Source organism: Syngnathus acus, chromosome 16, assembly GCF_901709675.1.
Source record: "Syngnathus acus chromosome 16, fSynAcu1.2, whole genome shotgun sequence".
NCBI classification, from domain to species: Eukaryota; Metazoa; Chordata; class Actinopteri; order Syngnathiformes; family Syngnathidae; genus Syngnathus; species Syngnathus acus.
Window position 1 is genome coordinate 7,963,022 of NC_051101.1, and position 21,563 is coordinate 7,984,584.

At 39.2% G+C, this 21,563-nt stretch overlaps 1 protein-coding gene across 2 annotated transcripts in view; it reads left to right on the top strand.

Annotated features, from left to right (window-relative positions):
* Positions 1–21,563, top strand: part of dnah5 (dynein, axonemal, heavy chain 5) — a 56,128-nt gene that overhangs the window by 28,597 nt on the left and 5,968 nt on the right. For both annotated transcript variants that reach the window (XM_037273088.1, XM_037273089.1), the window contains exons 58-82: positions 53–225; positions 421–551; positions 1,523–1,676; positions 2,822–3,089; positions 3,378–3,501; positions 3,886–3,993; positions 4,244–4,358; positions 4,854–5,030; positions 7,704–7,907; positions 8,397–8,576; positions 10,607–10,744; positions 11,144–11,279; positions 11,395–11,576; positions 11,719–11,853; positions 12,392–12,547; positions 13,132–13,314; positions 13,876–13,980; positions 14,181–14,319; positions 15,005–15,119; positions 15,555–15,745; positions 16,931–17,052; positions 18,528–18,677; positions 19,775–20,020; positions 20,164–20,383; positions 21,112–21,317. In XM_037273088.1, the coding sequence (XP_037128983.1) occupies positions 53–225; positions 421–551; positions 1,523–1,676; positions 2,822–3,089; positions 3,378–3,501; positions 3,886–3,993; positions 4,244–4,358; positions 4,854–5,030; positions 7,704–7,907; positions 8,397–8,576; positions 10,607–10,744; positions 11,144–11,279; positions 11,395–11,576; positions 11,719–11,853; positions 12,392–12,547; positions 13,132–13,314; positions 13,876–13,980; positions 14,181–14,319; positions 15,005–15,119; positions 15,555–15,745; positions 16,931–17,052; positions 18,528–18,677; positions 19,775–20,020; positions 20,164–20,383; positions 21,112–21,317 (4,058 nt within the window). The remainder of the gene's footprint in view (positions 1–52; positions 226–420; positions 552–1,522; positions 1,677–2,821; positions 3,090–3,377; positions 3,502–3,885; positions 3,994–4,243; positions 4,359–4,853; positions 5,031–7,703; positions 7,908–8,396; positions 8,577–10,606; positions 10,745–11,143; positions 11,280–11,394; positions 11,577–11,718; positions 11,854–12,391; positions 12,548–13,131; positions 13,315–13,875; positions 13,981–14,180; positions 14,320–15,004; positions 15,120–15,554; positions 15,746–16,930; positions 17,053–18,527; positions 18,678–19,774; positions 20,021–20,163; positions 20,384–21,111; positions 21,318–21,563) is intronic.

The following is a 21,563-nucleotide window of genomic DNA, read 5'->3' on the forward strand; positions in this document are numbered from 1 at the left end:
TTTATAAAAACAACATAATTAGTAGGCCTAATCTGAAATATCTTTATCACAGGAGAGGAGCCAGAAGATTCTGACATGGATTTACCAAAAGTGTACGAGACCATTGAGACATTTGACAGTTTAAAGGGAAGACTGAACATGTTCTTGGGTCTTTACAATGAGAGTGTCAGGGGTACTGGCATGGACATGGTCTTCTTTCAGGATGCAATGATACATTTGGTCAAGGTAATGTCTGCCTCATTTTGAACTATTCACGCAGCCCCTGTTTGGTGTTCTTTTTTTATTGACCGCTTGTATTGCTTTTACTAACTGCTTGCATGATTTGAAATGAAATGTGCTGATATTTAACTTTTTAGGTAAAAGGTGTCCAATAACATGCTGTCTTTTGTATGAGTGATTTTTTTTGTGCGCTTGAATAAGGTCTCAAGGATTATTCGGACACCTGGAGGTAATGCCTTGTTGGTTGGTGTTGGAGGTTCAGGAAAACAGAGCTTAACTAGACTAGCCTCATTCATCGCTGGCTACAAGATTTTCCAGATCACTCTTACACGGTACTATTACTTTTCACGCACATAAATGTAGTTAAAAAAAAAGATGCAAAACTTAATTGTTTAATGAGAACTGTAGTAATTACATTTTGCAAGAATAGTAACACAAAGTTCTTTATTAGTGAGTGGAGCAGAACTGCTTTGCGTCATGCATAAATGATGAAATTTACTTTGGGAGTGCAGTCCATCCAAATTGCTACACACTGAGAAAACTAGTTGACACTAATTGGCACTCCGTTTGCATGATTTGCTTCCACAATACAGAACATCATGGCATGGACTTAATCAGCTTTTGACAAGGCTGAGACGTTAGAAGCCCAGGTTGCTTTTGATGGCTGACAAGATTTTGGTCATTAATGGCAATCAAAGACGCATCCCTCAAAGCTTCCCAGCCAAGGGCAAATATTAAGAACTCCAGCATTTTCCAAAGGACAGCTGCTTTTACTTTGGCGATTCAAAAACACTGGAGCACTCATTTACAAATGCCATGCAAAATTGACACTGACAAATAGTCCAGTTCTGTTTTCTCCTCAGCCCAGTTACGACACTTTTAAGGTTGTCTACGATTTATCTGTAGCTCAATACCAGCGTTGCGGCACTTAAACAAATTCCTTTATATGTCTACAGCAATAATAATTTTTAGAGTGACAATGGCACTTTGTTGAACAACAACTCTGGAGGCTATTAAACACGATTTAAAGGTTCAGATGGCCTGTTTCAAGCAATTAAGTGGTAATCATCTGACACCATTCCTTTAAATTATTCAACTTTCACATAAACTGTATAAGATGCTGAATTTGTTTTTATTAGCTGTAAGCCATCATCATTACAAATAAAATTATTGACATTAACAGACATTGAGTTTGAGTTTCACAATTAGAATTGAACGACTAAAATGAATGACACTTTCCGCAATTTTGTAATTCATTCAGATGCAACTTTATGTGTTTAGTAATGTCATTCATTTTTTCCAGTTCCTACAACACAACTAACTTGATGGATGATCTAAAAGGTTTGTACAAGACAGCGGGTCTGCTTGGAAAAGGCCTGAGCTTTCTCTTCACAGACAACGAAATTAAAGAGGAGTCCTTCCTTGAGTACATGAACAACGTTTTGTCCTCTGGAGAGGTGAGGAACATGTGTCAAGGGATGTAGACATATGGATGGACCTTGCTTTCTGCAATGTACTGTACAATGCAATTTGAACATCATATTCTGAAGCTGAATCACAACTACAGCACAATTCTAAGTAAAAATCAACATCTTGCTGATCTTAACTAACTAGACAACAGCCAATCAGAATGATTAAAAAGGTCCCATGCCGGACACCATTCTGTATACTGCGTTCTACGGCTCTTTCATTCAAAACATATCTGAGCAGCACAATGACAACAATCACGTCACTCTTCACAATTCTAAATGTTGCATTTTATGCATTATGAGTGTATCGAGCAAGATTCCTCACATCCAGGTGAGGCTCTACCTCCTCCTGCCATTACTGACCATACATAGCTGCTCTTGATGGAGGGCTCGTATTTGGAATACATTACTCTGAGCATGTGCACGCTTCTTGCACAGTGCAGAGTGACATGCATGGTAGTGTAAAATTGTCCAGGTAGAACATATAGTCATCTTTTAAATTTCCTACTAGAACCAGATTGTCTTTGAGGAAGGAACAAATATCTGCAGTAAGGATCAATTGAAAGTTCAAAATGCTTATTTATTTTCTTTCAGCAGTAAACAACAGCAGTTTCAAGGTCTAGTGCATCGGTTCACTCATTTGTCTGATTCAGTACCCAGCACTACAGGCTGTAATGTGTTTTAAAAGCAAACAAAGCTCTTTCATAGCACTTCTTTTCTCTTTTATTCTCTTATTATTATTGGTTTGTTCCTTCAACTTTTGCACACATATGTTTGTCTGCTTGTCTTTCTCCAGACATTCAGTACTCCCAATCTCTCTGTTATGGTTCATTTACCTTCCATTCACCTCTTGTTATCTGGTTCTCCTCTCCCTTTGTTCTCTCACAATTGTCTTTCATTACCTGTCTTTCTTTTCCGCCCTTGCCCATTCCAACCAAGAAGCTCACCACTACCTTCTTTTTTCACCGAATTGGTGGTGGGGTGGAAGAAGGGGTGGATGTTTTTTTGCTAAAGGAGACTATGTCATTGTTCACTTGAATAAACGGAAAAGGGTAGCAAAATATTTTTATGAAGCACATATCATTCATGTTTCCCAAAATCAGTAGTATGATCTTGTGCATTTTTGTCCTCAGGTATCAAATCTGTTTGCTCGGGATGAAATAGACGAGATCCTCAGTGATCTTGTCCCAATAATGAAGCGAGAGTTTCCAAAACGGCCACCCACCAATGAAAATTTGTATGAGTACTTCATGTCAAGAGTTCGAAACAACCTTCACGTTATTCTGTGCTTTTCACCTGTTGGGGAAAAGTTCCGAAATAGGGCTCTAAAATTCCCAGCGCTGATATCTGGTTGCACTATGGATTGGTTCCGACGTTGGCCTAAAGATGCTCTTGTTGCAGGTACATACCAACACGTGGCATGTTGATTGATTATAACTTGTAGAGATTTTATAATAGGTGTTTTCATTGCTTCCTTAAAGATATTTATTTTCTTAGCTTCCCCAAAAATATTTAAGCCAAAAAATATAAAATTGTCCAATCATTTTTGTTGGTTTGCTGTTGCTCAGGCATTTTCCTGTTCAGATTGACTACATCATGTTGCCGGCTGCTGAATAAATGACAATAAAGTCTGTATGATTTCTGTCAATGTACTTTCTGTAATTCTGGTCTTTCTCGCTGTGTTTTCAGTTTCAGAGCACTTTGTGTCTGCGTTTGATATTGACTGCTCACCTCAAGTCAAGAGTGAGGTTGTTCAATGCATGGGCTCTTTCCATGATGGAGTGGCTGAAAAGTGTGTGGATTACTTCCAGAGGTCAGACAGTGATCAGCAATTCCAGACAATTTGTCACTATGCATGTTAACAATAATAAAACATAGCAGCAGATTTAGATGAAGGATGCTGCCGTCTGTCTGTTATGCATAACAAAACAAATAGAACTTTTGAAAATGTAAAAAAAAAAAATTCCAGCTAACTTAAGCCTTTACTTTTTTACACGCAAGTATTAAAATCCGCATTTTACAGCTCAAATTTTTTTTAAATTATCATTAGTAATATATCCTAAAGACAAATAAGCACAAATATGTTTACGTTCACACTTCAAATATGCTTCCATCCATTGTTCTTTCTTGGAAATAAATGAACAAAATACAATTTATGACACATCAAGTGATTCAAAGTATTCTAATTTCACTGCAGATACCGACGCTCCACTCATGTCACACCCAAGTCCTACCTATCCTTCATCCAGGGCTACAAGAACATCTATGAGGAAAAGAGATCGGAAGTTAAGACTTTGGCTAACAGGTAAACCCAAAACTCGCTGCTCAACACTGAAGAAGCCGGAAGACGTACTATTTTTTTCAGCTTTTCTACTGTCTGATTTTCACATTAATGTGGCATAAGTGCTCAACATAAAGTATGACTGAAAATAAACTGGAAAAGTATGTCTGACCCAAACCGTATAGTCATATAGACATACAGACATGTGAATGTGCTTTTTGTGCTTTGTGGTTGTGCTTTGTTTGTTCACAATACTGTACGTACACCTAATTAGGATGAACACAGGCCTCCAGAAACTAAAAGAAGCATCTGAGTCAGTAGCAGGACTCAGCAAAGAGCTGGAGTTAAAAGAAAAAGAACTACAGGTGGCCAATGAAAAGGCTGACATGGTGAGTTTTAGAAGCTGTAACCTTTAACTAAATATTAATTGATTTACAGTATTAATAGATGTTTTTTTCTCACATTAGCATGTTTACCCCAAGCACATTCAATTAGGGGTAAACATCCATCCATCCATTTTCTGAACCGCTTAGTCCCCACGGGGGTCGCGGGCGTGCTGGAGCCTATCCCAGCCGTCACCGGGCAGTAGGCGGGGGACACCCTGAACTGGTTGCCAGCCAATCGCAGGGCACACAGAGACAAACAAAACAAAAACATAAATAAATAATCCCCATAGAATACCTCATTTTCTTTCAAACTACAGCATTTTACATTTTGTACAGCTCGGCAGTAAGAGTTTACTACCAAGGTGATTTTTTTTTGTCTCCCGAGATGTCTAATGTTTACTGTGATATGTTTGTTTTACACAAATCTTAAGAGTTGTGTAAGATTTGATGTACCATTTAATGGAAACTTGTATACTTTATAATACTTATCTTTCAAAGGTGCTGAAAGAGGTTACAGTCAAAGCCCAGGCAGCTGAGCGAGTTAAAGTGGAGGTTCAGAAAGTCAAGGACAAGGCCGAGGCCATTTTAGATCGGATCTCAGCTGACAAGGCCATTGCTGAGCAGAAACTTAAAGCTGCCAAGCCTGCACTGGAAGAGGCCGAGGCTGCACTGCAGGTACAGTGTTGGACTAACAGAATATTCTCAACGTCATGTTCCTTTGAGATGTCTTATTGAGCTTCCATTGTTGTATGTTCTTGCCATGTGGTCAGCCTAATCATATATAGAAAGACAAGACATCGGTAGCCTAATGAAACAGATGAACTCATAGACAAAACCAAAGAGCAATACTATAAAACATAAGTGCTTGACTGTGTCTAAAACAACACTTCAAAAAAGATCAATGACATGAGTGCCATTTAGCGGCAGTACGGAAGTAAGTTTTGCCTCCATCCCTGCGACTCTGGAGGGTTTTGGTGTGACAGCGGGGTATGTCTATAGTTAGAACGTTACTTTTGGCTGAGAAGCTGTGTTGTAATTAAAGCATGGCTCCTGGGTGGGTAGTTGCATGCAAATCAACAATGGCAGGTCCCTGATTATAATTTTTATCTTGCTGTGGTGGATGTGAAACTGGATGCATCCTAAAAGGACACATTAGTTTCATTCTTTTGAATATGAAAAATAGACCCGGAGTGTGATTGACTGTATATGGCAAGCTTACAGCTGTTCTGCACCCGAGATAAGGTCAAATGTTCCTTGTTACTTGATGTAAAATGGTGTCGCTGCTTTTTTCTTCTTTTTGCAACACAGTTGTTAAATAGATGTGATTTATCTTCTGCCTATTATTGTTTTGAATAGGGAGGAAATGTGGAGTGAAGCACTGTTGTCGTTGGAATTGTTGAAATGATGAATGTAAATATATGCTTTGTGAGTTTAGGATAATAATATGTGCCTCACTGAGATATTGTCATATAGTCATAAGCAGACATTTCTTAAGCTAAGGAGTCCGAAAGCATTGATCACATAAAGTGCATTACCGTAATTACTGGCCTATAAGTCGAACCTGAATATGAGCCTCACCAGCTAATATTAGTGAGAAATCCTGTTTTGTTTATATATAAACCGCACCGGACTATAAGCTGCAGGCATTTTAATTAAAAGTGCTCATTTCCATTATCTGTATTACCAAAACAAGTCCTCTTACAATATCATAAAAATTATGAAAAATCTATAGATAAGCCGCACTGGACGATAAACTGCAGAGTTCAAAGCTTGTGCAAAAAGAAGTGACTTATAGTCCGTAAAATACAATTCATAGAGGTGTCATTGAATTTTACAGAGAGAGTGCGATGAAACCGCTACGGTGAACTTACCAAAATATCTTCTATGAAAGATACAAAACCTGTCAATATTTACAGTTAGTCTAATTTATTTTAACTGTTAATTAAATGTTTTAAAATGTAAATGTAACCAAGAACATTATTGGAAAAAGTAATGTGATTTTGCAAGTAAAATCCATTACAGCTAGTTGTGGACTTTCAGATTTGTTTAAATTGCACAATCAAAATACTGTACGTAAGAGACACGTAAGCATGAATATGTCCACCTAACTCGCAGACATTTTCAGGTATTATATGCATTGTCTGGATAGGCTCACTTTTATGTTCTTTTTCTGCACTGGAGATGATTACGTTAAATTACTCTAAAACTGTGCAGTGAGCAAATATAAAAAAAAAAGCAGATGAGATAAGAAGATAGGGTCTCCCAAGGTTGCTCTCAATGTGGAATGCTTTGATTTTAGCTTCTTCTATCTCTATAATTGTATGGGTCTCTTATTAAAGTAATCTTAAAAAGTGTCTTTACTTGTATGCGCGTTTATTCCCTCCTTTTAGTCCTTAAGCGTCCCATGTTATACATTCTCGGCTCTTAACGCTGAAATGTAAAAAATGCGTGGGAATTACATGGGAAAGCTAATCTAACTTTGACTCATCTAGTATCTAATACCCCTCAAATTATCCATACAAGTAGCTTACTTGGTAAACGATTTGAAGTTATAGATATTTATTTAGTATTTACAATTCTGAAACTCAAGTTTCATGAGAACAGTTTGCTTAGAGGTCATTTTCTATCCCAGCATGTTGTGCTTCAGTGTACAAAGAAAACACAATTTGGTATGGAGAAACACATCCCTGACCTCAACCTCACTTCAAAATTGATTCCACACTTATGTCTAAACCTCTATGCATTTGATGCCAATGTTTTGTTTTGGCTTTCAAAATTTTGCGAGGTTGAAAACATTCCACGGGCTATAACAGGAAAGTAGATGAACTGACATGAATGAAATGTGCAAATAAAAATAACAGGTTATTAAATGTAGTATGCATTATGGCTGGCCCTATTGTCATATTTCAAAATCGATTAATTGTACAACCTGATGCTGGCAAATGTATTCTTTGATTAAACACAAATATTATCAGTCTGTTTTCATAAGGAGTACAGAAATCAGAATAATTATTATTGAGAGCCTGAAATCAGAAGATTTTTCAGATTTTACTTTTAACAATGGCTCTAAACCATTACTCAAAATAGTTGTTGATTCATTTGATAATGAGCCAATTGCCAATTAATCGCTAATCTAATATTGCAGCATATTACTGTTTTTTTTCTGCATTCATTGCACAGTTCAGGAATGTTCATTTTAGTCTGTATTCATGTTTTTATTTGTGTTTGTTTCCCCACCCCCCAAATCCATAGATAAACTTTCCACAGAGAGATCCCCTCAACTATACTTTGATGTTATCACAGATCAGTTAATATCCAATTTTAGACTCAACTCTTCTTTCCGCTCAGACAATCAAGCCATCTGACATTGCTACGGTTCGCACACTTGGGCGCCCCCCACACCTCATCATGAGGATTATGGACTGTGTGCTGCTGCTTTTCCAAAGGCGGGTAAACCCTGTGAAGCTCGACCCAGAGAAAAACTGCAACACTCCATCGTGGCAGGAGTCTCTCAAACTCATAACAGCTGGAAATTTTCTGGGTAGCCTACAGGTAAAGGTTACAATCATATGCAGCAATAGTTAGTACCATCGTGTGTACCAGATGTTGGGAAGATATGGCTGATATAGATTTTCTTTCCTCCAACATAGGAAAAGAACAGCCTTTTCATGACCTCATCAGTTTTTGTTGTGTTCTTTTTGATGTTTAGATGTGCCAAAGTCATGGTGCTACATCATTTGTAGAGAGATCATCTAAAATTCAAAATATTAAGATTATTTTGTTATAATTTCCCATCACTCTATTTCCTCCTTCCCCTGTATCTCTCTCCATCATTGTTTCCATGATGCATCAGCTCCGCAGTGCTCACTTTCTCTCACCTCATTAGTGCATCAGACCTGCAGCCTCTGAGCATATGGGTAATCCCTCCTCTTCCTCTTAGGCTTGCTTTCTAACCCCACCTGCTGTATATGTTCTTCTTTTCCTCATGTATCCCCTCCCCATGCTTTCTTGTTCTAACCCTGGCACCCTTCTCCCTTGCAGCAATTCCCTAAAGACACTATTAATGAAGAGACGGTGGAGCTCCTGCAGCCCTATTTTGACATGCCCGACTACAACATTGAAACGGCTAAAAGAGTGTGCGGTAATGTGGCCGGCCTTGCATCCTGGACCAAAGCCATGGCCACTTTCTTTTCCATCAACAAGGAAGTCTTGCCCTTAAAGGTAATATATAGTGCAGCGTGATTGTTTGACAAATTAGAACTTTCCTTGATGTGTTATTTAATACAAATATTGCAAGAAATACATCAAACACACATGTGCATCAAAATCCCTTGTCTCCCGCCTCCCCTGCTAACTGATGAATGCGCCCGACAAACGTCAGTGCAGAGCAGAGCCACGGGCTACAACACAGCCCCACTTTGATTTGAAAAGATTCATTCATAACCCCAACATCTTGGCTGTTTGGTTGCAGATTATGTGTCCTTGAAACAGAACGCAAGAATGAAGCCATTCTCAATGCAAGTTTTCATATTCCATTTGAATTTATAGTAATCCATTTAGCACAGACCTGAAAACGGATCTCACCCCTCTGGGCAAAAACGGTGTTTAAAAAAACATTCCAGTCACACACGTTTCACTGAAAATCTGCTGAAACGATTTTAACACTAAATGGGGTACAAATTGTGAGTTCAGTACTGCTTCCCCAATTAAAAAGTACAAAAAATATTTTATATCTGGGAACTTCCAAGGTGTACTGCCTGTCGCCCAAAGTCAGCTGGGATAGTCTCCAACTCACCCACCACCCTAATGTGGAGTAGCGGTATAGAAAATGGACGAATGGATAATAATGACAGACACATACTTAAGAAAAAAATCAAGAATATTTATCCAAATTAATTTTATGCTAGATTCGTGGAACATTGCATTCATATCTCTAAATTGACTTTCCACTCCACAAAATGGTCTCATCTGTATATGACTTGCATTGTGTAGCATGCATGATATACGTATTTGAATAATTCCTTTCCAATTCTAATTTGGTGACACCTTTTGGGATTTTATAAGAGCAGCAAAAATGGAACTTGAACCTTTTATAGGATGTTGTTTGAAAACCTGAAGCAATTCCGTTATTCAAATATAACTGTTTTACAGCAATACAACTGTCTACTCGAGTGCTGTCCAAATATGACGCATGAAACACTGTCGACTCGAGTGCTGGGCAAATATAACGCATAAAAATACATAGGGGACAGAAAAGTGACATTTTCCGATCTACTATGTTGCAGTGCTTGAATTTGTTTCATTCAAGCAATCCTGTGCTTCACTCACATTCTATGCTTTCATCTCTATTCTGTTCTCAAAGTCATGCACACATTCGGTCTCAACAGCCCCATGATAACTACCTGCTTGTATTTTGTGTCACCTCAGTATAGAACACATTCTAGCAAATTGATTTTCTGATTTTCAGCGCAATTGTGCTCCACTCCCAGAGCTGGCCTACCAAACAGAGAGGTAGTGAGATGGGCTTACCCATATACAACTACAATGTAATCAGACTCACGCAGCTACAAGCACTTAACACTGTTCTCCAAATCTGTGTTTTCAACAGAAGATTTCTCAGCAGCTCTAATCATAAAATACCCCCTCAGGTTCTCGTCAGTACTTTTTGTAAATCTCCAGTTCTCACAACTTGTCTGCATTCAATACCTGCAACGTACATAGAAAATCGTCCATACGTGCATTCATACTACATTACAATGTGGATATTCGTTTCTTCCGGCAATTTTGAAAAGCTGCTTTATCAAAGCAGAACTTTGTAAATAAATTAAATACACTCTACACATTGACACTAACTCACTTTTGGTTCGTATGTTTTCTTTTTGTTGTATCAGTTTGGTTTGAACTGCCCTTTAATGAATAAACTAACTTTTGTGCAAGTTACAGTGAGATTACAAATATAATTTAAAATTTTTCTTCTCCAGGGATTATGTGTGTCGATTTAAAGAGCAGACAATCTTCCCACCTTGATCTGAGGTCTGCACTCTGCTGAGGCTCTCTCTAGTTATCCCTCATGTCAGGAGTAGATTACCAGTTCTCCACTCAGCCTTTCTTTTTCTGATTTGTCATTTCTTTCACACACCATCTACCTTTTGCTCCCCATGAAAAAGGGACCATCACCATTTGTGCTGTTTTGTGTGGAATAAAGCCAGCACAAATCATTTTTCTTTAATTTTCCTCCTCTCATTTTCAAGGCTAACTTGGCAGTGCAGGAGAATCGACTGGCCATCGCTCACGTTGATTTTCAGAAAGCTCAGGCCGAGCTGGATGCCAAGCAGGCCGAGCTGGATGTGGTGCAGTGCGAGTATGAGAAGGCCATGATGGAGAAACAGGTAAGATGTGGGGGTGGAGGGTGGGTGATAATGGTATAGAGAAAGACATTTGAAACTACACAATTGGCCCTATCCAATTTGGTGCTCTCGGCAAGATGTTATATCGCGCTCCCTCCATCGCGTATTTATTATACATATGCTTATAGAATGGCTTGGCTCGAGAAAGCTGGGAAATACTGAGTCAGCATATTGGCCTAAATAACACACCAAACTGACACGAGTGACTAAATGTGCTATACAATAAGCACTGTACAATAAAATAACCTCACCTGTTTGAATATATACACAAAAATAATCATAGGGGACAGCAAAACTGTAACCGCAGATTCATCAGGAGAGAAGCAAACCAAAACTACTGACTTTACTTTTGATTTTACATTCCTCTGTCCTCCCTTCCAGACACTGCTGGAGGATGCAGAGCGCTGCAGGTACAAAATGCAGACTGCCTCAAGTCTGATCAGTGGTTTAGCCGGCGAGAAGGAAAGATGGACAGAGCAGAGCAAAGAGTTTGCTGCTCAGACCAAACGTCTCGTTGGTCAGTTTAACAATGAGTGTATTTCTTTTCCTTATGTCCTAGTCCTATTTTGTCCCAATAGCCTAGTTTATAGACGCTATTTTACGCTTTCAATGTCTTTGGCTTTTTGCTCCAGGTGACATCCTGCTTGCAACGGCATTCTTGTCATATTCCGGTCCGTTCAACCAGGAGTTTCGTAACCTCTTACTCAGCGATTGGCAAAATGAACTGAAGCAGCGTCAAATCCCATTTGGCAGCAATCTCAATCTGACCGAGCTGCTCATTGATGCGCCCACTGTCAGTGAGTGGAATCTTCAGGTCAGTAATCAAATTGCTTAAATAGGTTAAGCCAAAACATACTCTAGCGTATGTTGCATTATTCAAAGAAATGTGCTATTTCATTCTGTATGCTATTATAAAGAATTGAAGATGCGCTTGTCACTCGTCCTTTCTGTTTCAGGGACTTCCGAACGATGACTTGTCTATTCAGAATGGCATAATTGCCACCAAAGCTGCACGCTTCCCTCTCCTTGTTGACCCTCAAACGCAAGGAAAAATCTGGATTAAGAATAAAGAAGCCAGCAATGAGTTGCAGGTTTGTTTTTTTAAATTTGAAACCCACTTTCAACAGATTTTTCTCTTAAAACACACAACTTTCATTTATTGATAGTTTTGTTTTTTCTTGTTAGGTATAACATAGAAATAAAGAAATCAGACAGATATGAACATTCTTATTTTGCAGTAGACGCAGTACAGCTATGATAAAAATGTTTCATGTAGAACAACATGCTCTTCAGCAGTCGCATTGTGTTTTTAGTTTCTGCCTTCATGCATTTGAAAATGCTTTTGTTCAGCCTTCAGCTCAATGTTTTTTAGGTTAATACCTCAGGAGTAGTACAATTAACTGTTACTTCCTTCTTGGCCCTGTTTCTTGGCTGAATCATGACAGGGTTTATTTAATCATGAGATTCAATTTACTGTAGACACAGGGAGGCATCATTATAAATGAATACTTAACCCTTTCATAATGTTTTGAAAACGTCACACATCCCAAAGAGATGTTAGATCCTTGAATTGGCTAAGTTTGATTTTTTGTACCAAAGGCTCACGTCAATATATTCTCATTTTCTCAGATCACCTCACTAAATCATAAATACTTCAAGAACCACCTTGAAGACAGTTTGTCTCTTGGGCGACCCCTCTTGATTGAGGACGTAGGGGAAGAGTTGGATCCTGCCCTCGATAACATTCTAGAGAAAAACTTTATAAAGACTGGATCCACTTATAAGGTAAGCGGAATCAGTCACTTAGACATTTAGCTTCGTTGATTTGTCTGTTCCAGCAAACTTACTCCATAATAGCCTGCTTAGATGATTACATCCACTCCAGCAAATACATTTGGAATAAACTACAAAAGAGATTAAGGGGCAAGTCCCCCTTGTGCAACATCGGTGACCTCTGTCACCACTAACACTATTCTGGAAACATTTCCAGACACCTCCAACATCTTTTAGAAAGTCTTTGCAGAAGCTAGCTGTCATAACTTCCAACTGTTATCTTCCATTTTTACTTTGACAAAGGTGGAGTGGAGTTGACTGTGGATTCACTGTGAACATGTCGTTTATACTGCAATGAGAAGGACTAAAATGGACTCAGATGGCTTTCTTTTATGGGACTGTGTTCAAATATTGTATTGTAAATGGGCTTCTCAGTGCTTTCACACTATCACCCCGGGGAACGACTATAGGTTTCGTATCCTGCTCAAGGATACTTCACCATATAATTGTGTGTTCAACTGGAGATGGGTCGACAGATGACTGAGCCGAGCCCCTGCACAGTATGCAGTTAAAGATGTTCTTGTCTTCTTTTCCAGGTAAAAATTGGGGACAAAGAGGTGGATGTTATGAAGGGCTTCAGGCTGTATGTGACTACCAAGCTGCCTAACCCAGCATACACGCCTGAGATCAGTGCCCGCACCTCCATTATTGACTTCACTGTTACAATGAGAGGATTGGAGGACCAGCTTCTAGGTCGAGTCATTCTCAAAGAAAAACAGGTTACAGTTCTTTAAATACACTTGCCCAGACAGCTCAAATTTGTTGATTGTTGTAGAGCAGTTGTTGTATTGGAGTTATTGTATTTTTACTCCTTGAAAATCATAGTTTCATTAAGCTGTGATACTGATATTGATGTTATGGAAAATTGACTTTTTTAATTGCTTGGTTACAAGTAGTTGGGTGTTGGGTGAACCACATACATGGCTCAGCTATTGACAAGTGTAATGCAGTAAAATGAAGTGCTGACTTCACAAGTGTTGTCTTTATGAAGGCACGCATTGCAGTTCACAACTGCTTTTTTAGACGTATGGCTCAAATATGCTCCAGATCCTCCTAAAGTCATTACCGTCATGGGTAAATGGCTAAGGAGTTTCCCTTTTGCATGCGAAAGGGCCACCCACTCAAAACACCCTAGTAGCAGTGAGTAGAAATAAAAGTCACATAGATACTATTAATAAGAGAAGTGAGAACTTTCCCTCAATGTAACTTCACGACTAGTACTTGTAAAGTTTGCATATTGTGTCAAGTACGTATGTGATTACAGTGTTTTATGCCATCAGGAACTGGAGAAGGAGAGGACAGATCTCTTAGAGGATGTTACATCTAACAAGCGCAAGATGAAGGAGCTTGAAGACAGCCTCCTCTGCCGACTGACCAGCACACAGGTAAGGAGATACACTACGCAAATGTTGAAAAGCTGTCATTGAACGCATAGGAGAGCATGAAACAAAAAATAATCCCATAGAGTCAATGTGATTCCACATTTCATTTTTTTTCCAACAGAAATATTGTGAGAAAATCAAATTCCACGTTTACACTTTCATTTCCTGACTTACACTCATCAATATTGTATTTTCATATGTAGGGCTCACTAGTGGATGATGAAAGTCTGATTGCTGTTCTTGCCAACACCAAGTGCACAGCTGAAGAGGTCAATCAGAAGCTACATATTGCAGCTGACACGGAGGTTCAAATCAATGCTGCCAGGGAGGAGTATCGACCTGGTAGGTCGTAGCTGAGTTTACGTCCTCTGTCATTGAATGTGGTATATTAGTAATTTCCATTTATTCTATATACCCTTGGGGGCAGGACTATACTTTCTATAACAGTGAAGGGTCAAATGGGCACTCACCACTGGACCACTGGTCTGTCCAGCCACAAAATACATTAACTCTTGGGGCAGTGTTTTCGTGGACAGTGCACGTGCACTTGGGTGTAAAAACTGGTGCGTTTTGTTTTTCATGCAGATACAAGCCTCATTAAGCATGTTTGGGAATTTGGCATACTGTGCTGCACCATGTTGCAGGTGGCGTAAACCAAATTTGGAAGTTGTGGTGCTGGTGGTGGAACGTGATTTGGTGAATGTGATTGATGTGCAGGCAGTTATGGCCGTGCACATCTCCTGCGGTGAATTTTAAGGGGAATGAGAGAGAACCACTTCCATTGGAAGCACGTCGTCTGCGTTAGCGCCCTCAACGGCGCAAACGACTGTTTCTAACTGTCTGCGTCAAGAAAAACAAAGGACAACTCCAGCAACATACACAGACGGACTTTGTGCTTGACTTGCACTGGGCATGATAATAGGGCACGGTGTGGGATGTGATGGTCAACGTTGATAAAGTACGCACTGCTAATTAAAACAGAAGCTGCCATTTATCCTGTAATGATTACTTGTCTGTCTGTTTACAGTGGCCACCAGGGGAAGCATCTTATATTTCTTGATCACAGAAATGAGCATGGTGAATGTAATGTATCAGACTTCCCTGAGACAATTCCTAGGACTTTTTGACCTTTCTCTGGCTAGGTGAGAACCCTCCACGATTCTGGATACTAATCAATTGTTAACTGATTTTACTATTTTTTTCTCCCTTCAATTTGAAAAGTGGTCATCATCCCATAATTAAGTAGTTAAAGAGTTTGTTTAATGGTATAGATCTAATACAGCTTTCGTTAGCCCAGTCCGCCATTCAATTTGCAAACTCAATAAGGGATTTGTTTGTCATATTGCCACTGGCTTTTCTTCACGGCAATATTTAGAAGGTGCACCAGCTGTGATGTCAGCAGCCTATTAAAACTGTGGTTACCAAAAAAAGCATAATGATCACAGGCAGCACATTTGTTATAATTCAAGTATTTTCTGAAGGCTGGGATCAGATTAAAAACTGCAAATTGGGGCATTTATATTAATGAAATGCAATCAAATCAATTAATCATCCCTATATTTTAATGTATACTACAGGTCCTCCAAAAGTCCCATCACCAGCAAGCGTATCGCCAACATTATAGAGTTCATGACCTTCAAGGTGTACAAATACGCAGCACGTGGCTTGTATGAAAAGCACAAGTTTCTCTTCACTCTACTCTTGACACTCAAGATCGACATGCAATGCAGCAGGGTCAAGCACGAGGAGTTTCTCACACTGATTAAAGGTGAAGGACAAATATATGAGTCATCACTCTCTTTTCAACGGGCACTTGTCGGATCTCTGTTTTCATTGCTACCCTCGACAAGAAAATCAATTCCAAAGTTTATGAAGACATTTATGGAGAAAATTAATTAAAGCTTAAAAGAGGATGACAGTACTGATGCTGCAAGAAAAAGACCCAAAGGACTTAAGTCAACAACTGATGGCTTCAAAAGAAGACAAAGCTTTTGTGAACCACAGTCAGAATCCTGACATCAACTCGATTCAAACATACCAAGAATATTAATGAACTTGAATAGTCTGACTGACTGAGGTCTCATCTGTAACTCCACAAATTGGTTGAGGTTATTACTCATTACTCATATACGTATCAAATTAGGGTCAACCGTATTAAAACATTCCCTTTTTTTTCCTGACGTGTACTGTTATGTTTACATGTCCAGGACAATCATGAGAACATTCATTGTTTGTATGGTATTAGTTTAAGCAAAATGTTGATTGAAGATTGGATCTCATTTTATGCATTTATGCAAGAATCCCATACTTTGTCCTTGTATGTAACAATTTCCAATACTGTCATTTGGATTTGACTCTAATTAGTCCCCGAATGAAATGGCATTGAGTTCGATCCGATGCGACCTTTCAGTAGCTGCAATATGCATGCTGGCCGTGCAGAGAACATGCCTTTATGGTGCCGGCTTGCAACAGATGAAAGCATCAACTGGGAAAAGAGCCCCAAGGCTCCTAAACAAGGTGAAACACAAATTACCATTATATAATATTTATTCATTTATATGATACATTTAGTGGCTGTCTATAGACATTTAAAACCTACCAAAGCCAAGTGCTCCTCAGTGCAGAAATAAAAAGGAAAAGAGGCTTGGACTATTTAAAAGGCTAAAGCTTACACAGTTGGCTATATGCATACAGATCCACCCACTGCCAGCTCAGACCAGCTGAACAGTGACTGTGTGAATTCATTTTTTCAATAAGGTGTCATTTGATCCACTTTGTCTCATTAGACAAACAGTACACCATGACAAAAAACAGTTAGAGAGTGGGATGTTTGGTTCAGCAGAGTAAGTTCCCACTGGTTAGCGTTGGTTGCTCATTTGACAATAAGCAATCGAAGGTCTGAAACTACACCATCATGATGGAATAAATTTTTGTGAATTGGTTTAATATTCAGGTGGTGCATCCCTGGACCTAAAGGCGTGCCCTCCAAAACCAGCAAAATGGATTCTTGACATGACCTGGCTTAATCTTGTGGCCCTCAGCAAACATTGGGAGTTCTCTGATGTACTGGATCAGGTACAAAACACGTGTTTCTGGGTCCCCATGGATATTTGTCAAAGCTGTTATCTGATTTTAGAAGCACGTCAACGTCATGTCAAATGTCAGCTTCACACACATGTGCACCATAGGATAATGTTTACACATCAACACACACAGTCATTTGTGTGACTGACAGCCAGGTAGCTCCCATATAGAGCGAGAAAGTCAGTGCTCTGTAAAATGAGCTTAGTTCGGAGGGACTTCAATTAATTTTTGAAAGACATGTGAGCGCACGCACGCGCACGCACACACACACACACACACACACACACACACACACACACACACACACACACACACACACACACACACACACACACACACACACGAGTACATGAGTGCTCCTGACTTGATGATTAACATAAAGCAGTGGATTAACAGTTCTTTAATGAATTTAGTACAGACAGACAAACAGCAAACCATCTGAGGCCCTGTTCTCACTCCAACACAAAAGTTATAAACCACAGGAACTGCAAAACTGCACTTTTATTCACAGTTCAAGTCCACATCCGCCCTACTCGGAACAAGAACTGTAGCTTATGTTTGCGTTTGCTCTGTCTTATGCCTTTAGAACGCAAACATCTGGTAAATGGCGGCAGATCCTGATGTAATTTATCAACTAACGACCTTAATGGCACAAAATACATATCACACACATAACTGCTATACGTGGGAATGTGTGTGTTACTTTCAGTTTGATTACTGCGTTTATATGTTTATGATGGCCATCGCCAACACCTGTTTAGAAACATGCTCGACATTATGATAACTCCTTTGACCTGTTTGCATAGAAAATCATATGATGATCTAATGCCAAAATGCTCCCGGGGTGAGACTATTCAACAGAAAACCATAATAAAACTATTTCATCAACTTCACATAAGCAAATGATAATATCAGAAAAGCAGAAAATGAAACCTAACTACTTGGATGAATGTGCCAAAGAATTTGCAACGTATTCAAAGAAATGAAAAATTGAAGATTGAACCAATGTTTCCAAATGACTGAGAAAAACTATAAAATGGTAATGGAGTTTTCATTTATTTCAATGGTGATAAAAAGTTTTCTGACTCTTGATCTGCAAATGTATTTGATGTGCGAGTAAATTGAGTAGTGAGCTTTGTCACGGAATGAATTAAACTCATTAGTCAAGGTACCACTGTACGTAGATCATGTAATTAAGGATTGAGGATGGGTGCAGAAAGGACCATGTTCATTATGTCCCAAAACACATTAGGACAATTTGGACAATTAATGGAGTGCTTTCAGAATATATTTCATCATTTAACTGAAATTTAAGACATCTCCTATCTTTGTGTTTATAATCCTTTCTGATCATTTGATCTTAATCAAGCAAAATTGAAACGCCTTTCTGATGCTCATATTAACATTTGATATGGAAAAAATCTTGCAGTTTTTCATTTGTCTACCTTTTAACACTTTCCTCACAGATAAATCTCAATGAGAAGCAGTGGAAGATTTGGTTTGATAAGGAAGCACCAGAGGAGGAGAAGGTCCCAAACTCATACGATCAAGCGATGGACTGTTTTAGGCGCTTACTTCTTATTCGCTGCTGGTGTCCCGACCGCACCATTGCACAGGTGAGAAATGGCATAATTATGATTGATGGCTGAAATTGTGTTCTACAATGCAGGCTGCAGTTGATGGTGCTTCACAATAAATACCCTAAAAACATTTTTTGTAATCTGGACCATGCCACTTTTTGCTCAGACCAGCCCCTCATAATTACCAGAGCACAATAGAGTAGAAATGATAGACTGCTCATTTATAGTATATGTATGTAGATCTTTAGGTTAAGGTGTAGGAGAACTTTTGAATATGTTTTTAACTACTGCATTAAGGGCTACCACTAACTGTAACAACCATGCAACTTTTCAACACATTTTCACCTAAATTCCTAAAATTCTATGACGGAGCCTAAAATGGTCATTTGCTTCTCATCCATCACTTGCCAGCCTTGACAATTTGCTATTTAATTAGTATAAGGTGCTGTGGTTGGCAGATTTTGGGCAGTAAACATTACTACAGTACATGCCATGAGCGCCGGTGATCAATTAGTATCACTGGTGTGTTAAGAAAACAACAACAACAACAACAACCTACATCATCGGCCCCAGAGGACTGCATGTCCACCGGGATATTGCCCAGTGTGCTTGATTGCCAGTCCAGCCCTAGTACGCGGCTGGCTCCGGGAAAGAAACAGCATAAAGGGAGATAGCTAGTTAAAATCACAGTCCAGAGTAGGAAATTAAATAAAATATATTTTATTTCCACCTAAAAAGTTCATAATGTACATTAAGATATTGCCAGGTCAAAGCTTTTCAACGAATTAAGGTTTATATAGTAGATGATGAACTATTTCTCTTTCACAAACTTTCTTAGCTCGATTAGCTGGAGTGCCTAATGGACATTTACAATCATCCTGATGGACTGTTTTGTTGCATGTTGCTTTTAAGCCTGAAGTGGAGTTTTTGTTGCATTCACAACCCATAGTGCAGCTGTCCTTTTTTGATCATTTAAAATAAGGTTTACTCCTGATTCAAAAGGAAGGAAAAAGACCTTTAATCCTTTCATTCACTAATCAGCCTTGCAGAAAATACAGGGGTGGGGGGGTCATCATAACATGCTGAATTTCTAAAGTATCATTATCTCACATCACTTTGATCCTCTCCTGCAGGCCCGTAAATACATAATGGATGCAATGGGGGAGAAGTACACTGAAGGGGCCATTCTTGACTTGGAACAGACTTGGGAGGAATCTGACTCACGGACGCCTATGATCTGTTTCTTGTCGATGGGTTCTGACCCAACAGACTCCATCATTGCTTTGGGAAAACGACTAAAGATTGAGACCAAATATGTTTCCATGGGACAAGGACAAGAGGTCCATGCCCGGAAACTTCTGCAACAGAATATAGCTAATGTAAGTGAGCGATAAGAGGTGGAGCTATGACATTTGTCCAGTAATGTATTCCAAGATGTTCTCTCAAAGTACGTCCTTTGGACTCTTGGTTACATGTTATACATTCTCAATGAGTTAATAGTGCCAATATCCATTGTCCTCAGGGTGGCTGGGCCTTACTCCAGAACTGCCACCTTGGTCTGGATTTCATGGACGAACTAATGGACATAATAAGCGAGACAGACTTTGTCCATGACAGTTTCCGCCTATGGATGACCACTGAGGTCCACAGGCACTTTCCTATCACCCTTCTCCAAATGTCAATCAAGTTTACAAATGAGCCACCGCAGGGCTTGAAGGCGGGGCTTAAAAGAACCTATGGAGGTACGGTTGTGTGGTTGGACATGGTTTGGTTTATATCAATTTGCCGTTTGTCAGTATCAACTCATAAATCAACTTAAATCTTATGGCATTTAATGGTTCTCTGTGACAAGGGAATTTCCGATTTAGTCTGGGTTTTGTAAACCAGACCAATTGCCCTGAAGCCATTAGATCCAGTTCTTTGCTTATTTTAAATTTAAAGGAAAATAGTTAACCCAATATCAGGGTCTACAAAGCAATGCAGCAGAAATGTGGTTGTGTTAGAAATAAGGATTCACACATCCTGACCAGTCAATTCTCTACTTTGGACTGAGGCCATTGCCAAGCATAAATATGGCAGAAATGAAATGTAAACAGATCAATCCGTAGCCCATCATCACAGAGGGACCTAATAGATGATTGAAAGAGGAAGTAGGAAATTAGCTAAAAAGAAAATCTCATTCTTCAAAAGATATCTACATTGTGTGGATATTTAATCAGAAGAATCTGCAGAGAAAATGTGCCGATAAATGTATTAAAGACTAACAGCAGGCAAGGTCTTTGGAATTGAAATAGGCATGAGGCTGTTTTGGTTAGAGCAGAAGAGAAAAATTATTTGTATAAATCAGCTGTGTCTGTCTGCCTTAAACTAGAAGGGATACACGAGGTTCCCAGGGGACAATTGAAAATTGTGACGTGCCTTTTGTTCCTTCAGCTGTAGCTTATGTATTTATCCACATTTCCCTCACTAGGCATTAACCAGGACCTTTTGGATGTGAGCAATATGGCGCAGTGGAAGCCTATTCTGTATGGGGTTGCATTTCTTCATAGCACTGTGCAGGAAAGGAGGAAGTACGGCCCCCTGGGATGGAACATTCCCTATGAGTTCAACCAGGCAGACTTTAATGCAACTGTGCAATTTGTTCAGAACCATCTTGACGATATGGACGTCAAAAAGGTAGGAAAATAGTGACCACCGAGGCAAGTATTTTGAAAAGCAGATTTACTGTCGGTTTGGGAATTCCCCTTAAATAGTGGCCTCTGCTGTGCAATAAATCGGTCAGTGCATTGTATGTCAGTTGCAATATAATAGGTTGCAATAATTCAATGACATATCACAGTGAAGGTTAAAAAGTGGTCAAAGAGGAAATAACATTGTGGTATCAGAACAAACAAGATGGATGGAAGAATTTGAGCCATCCTG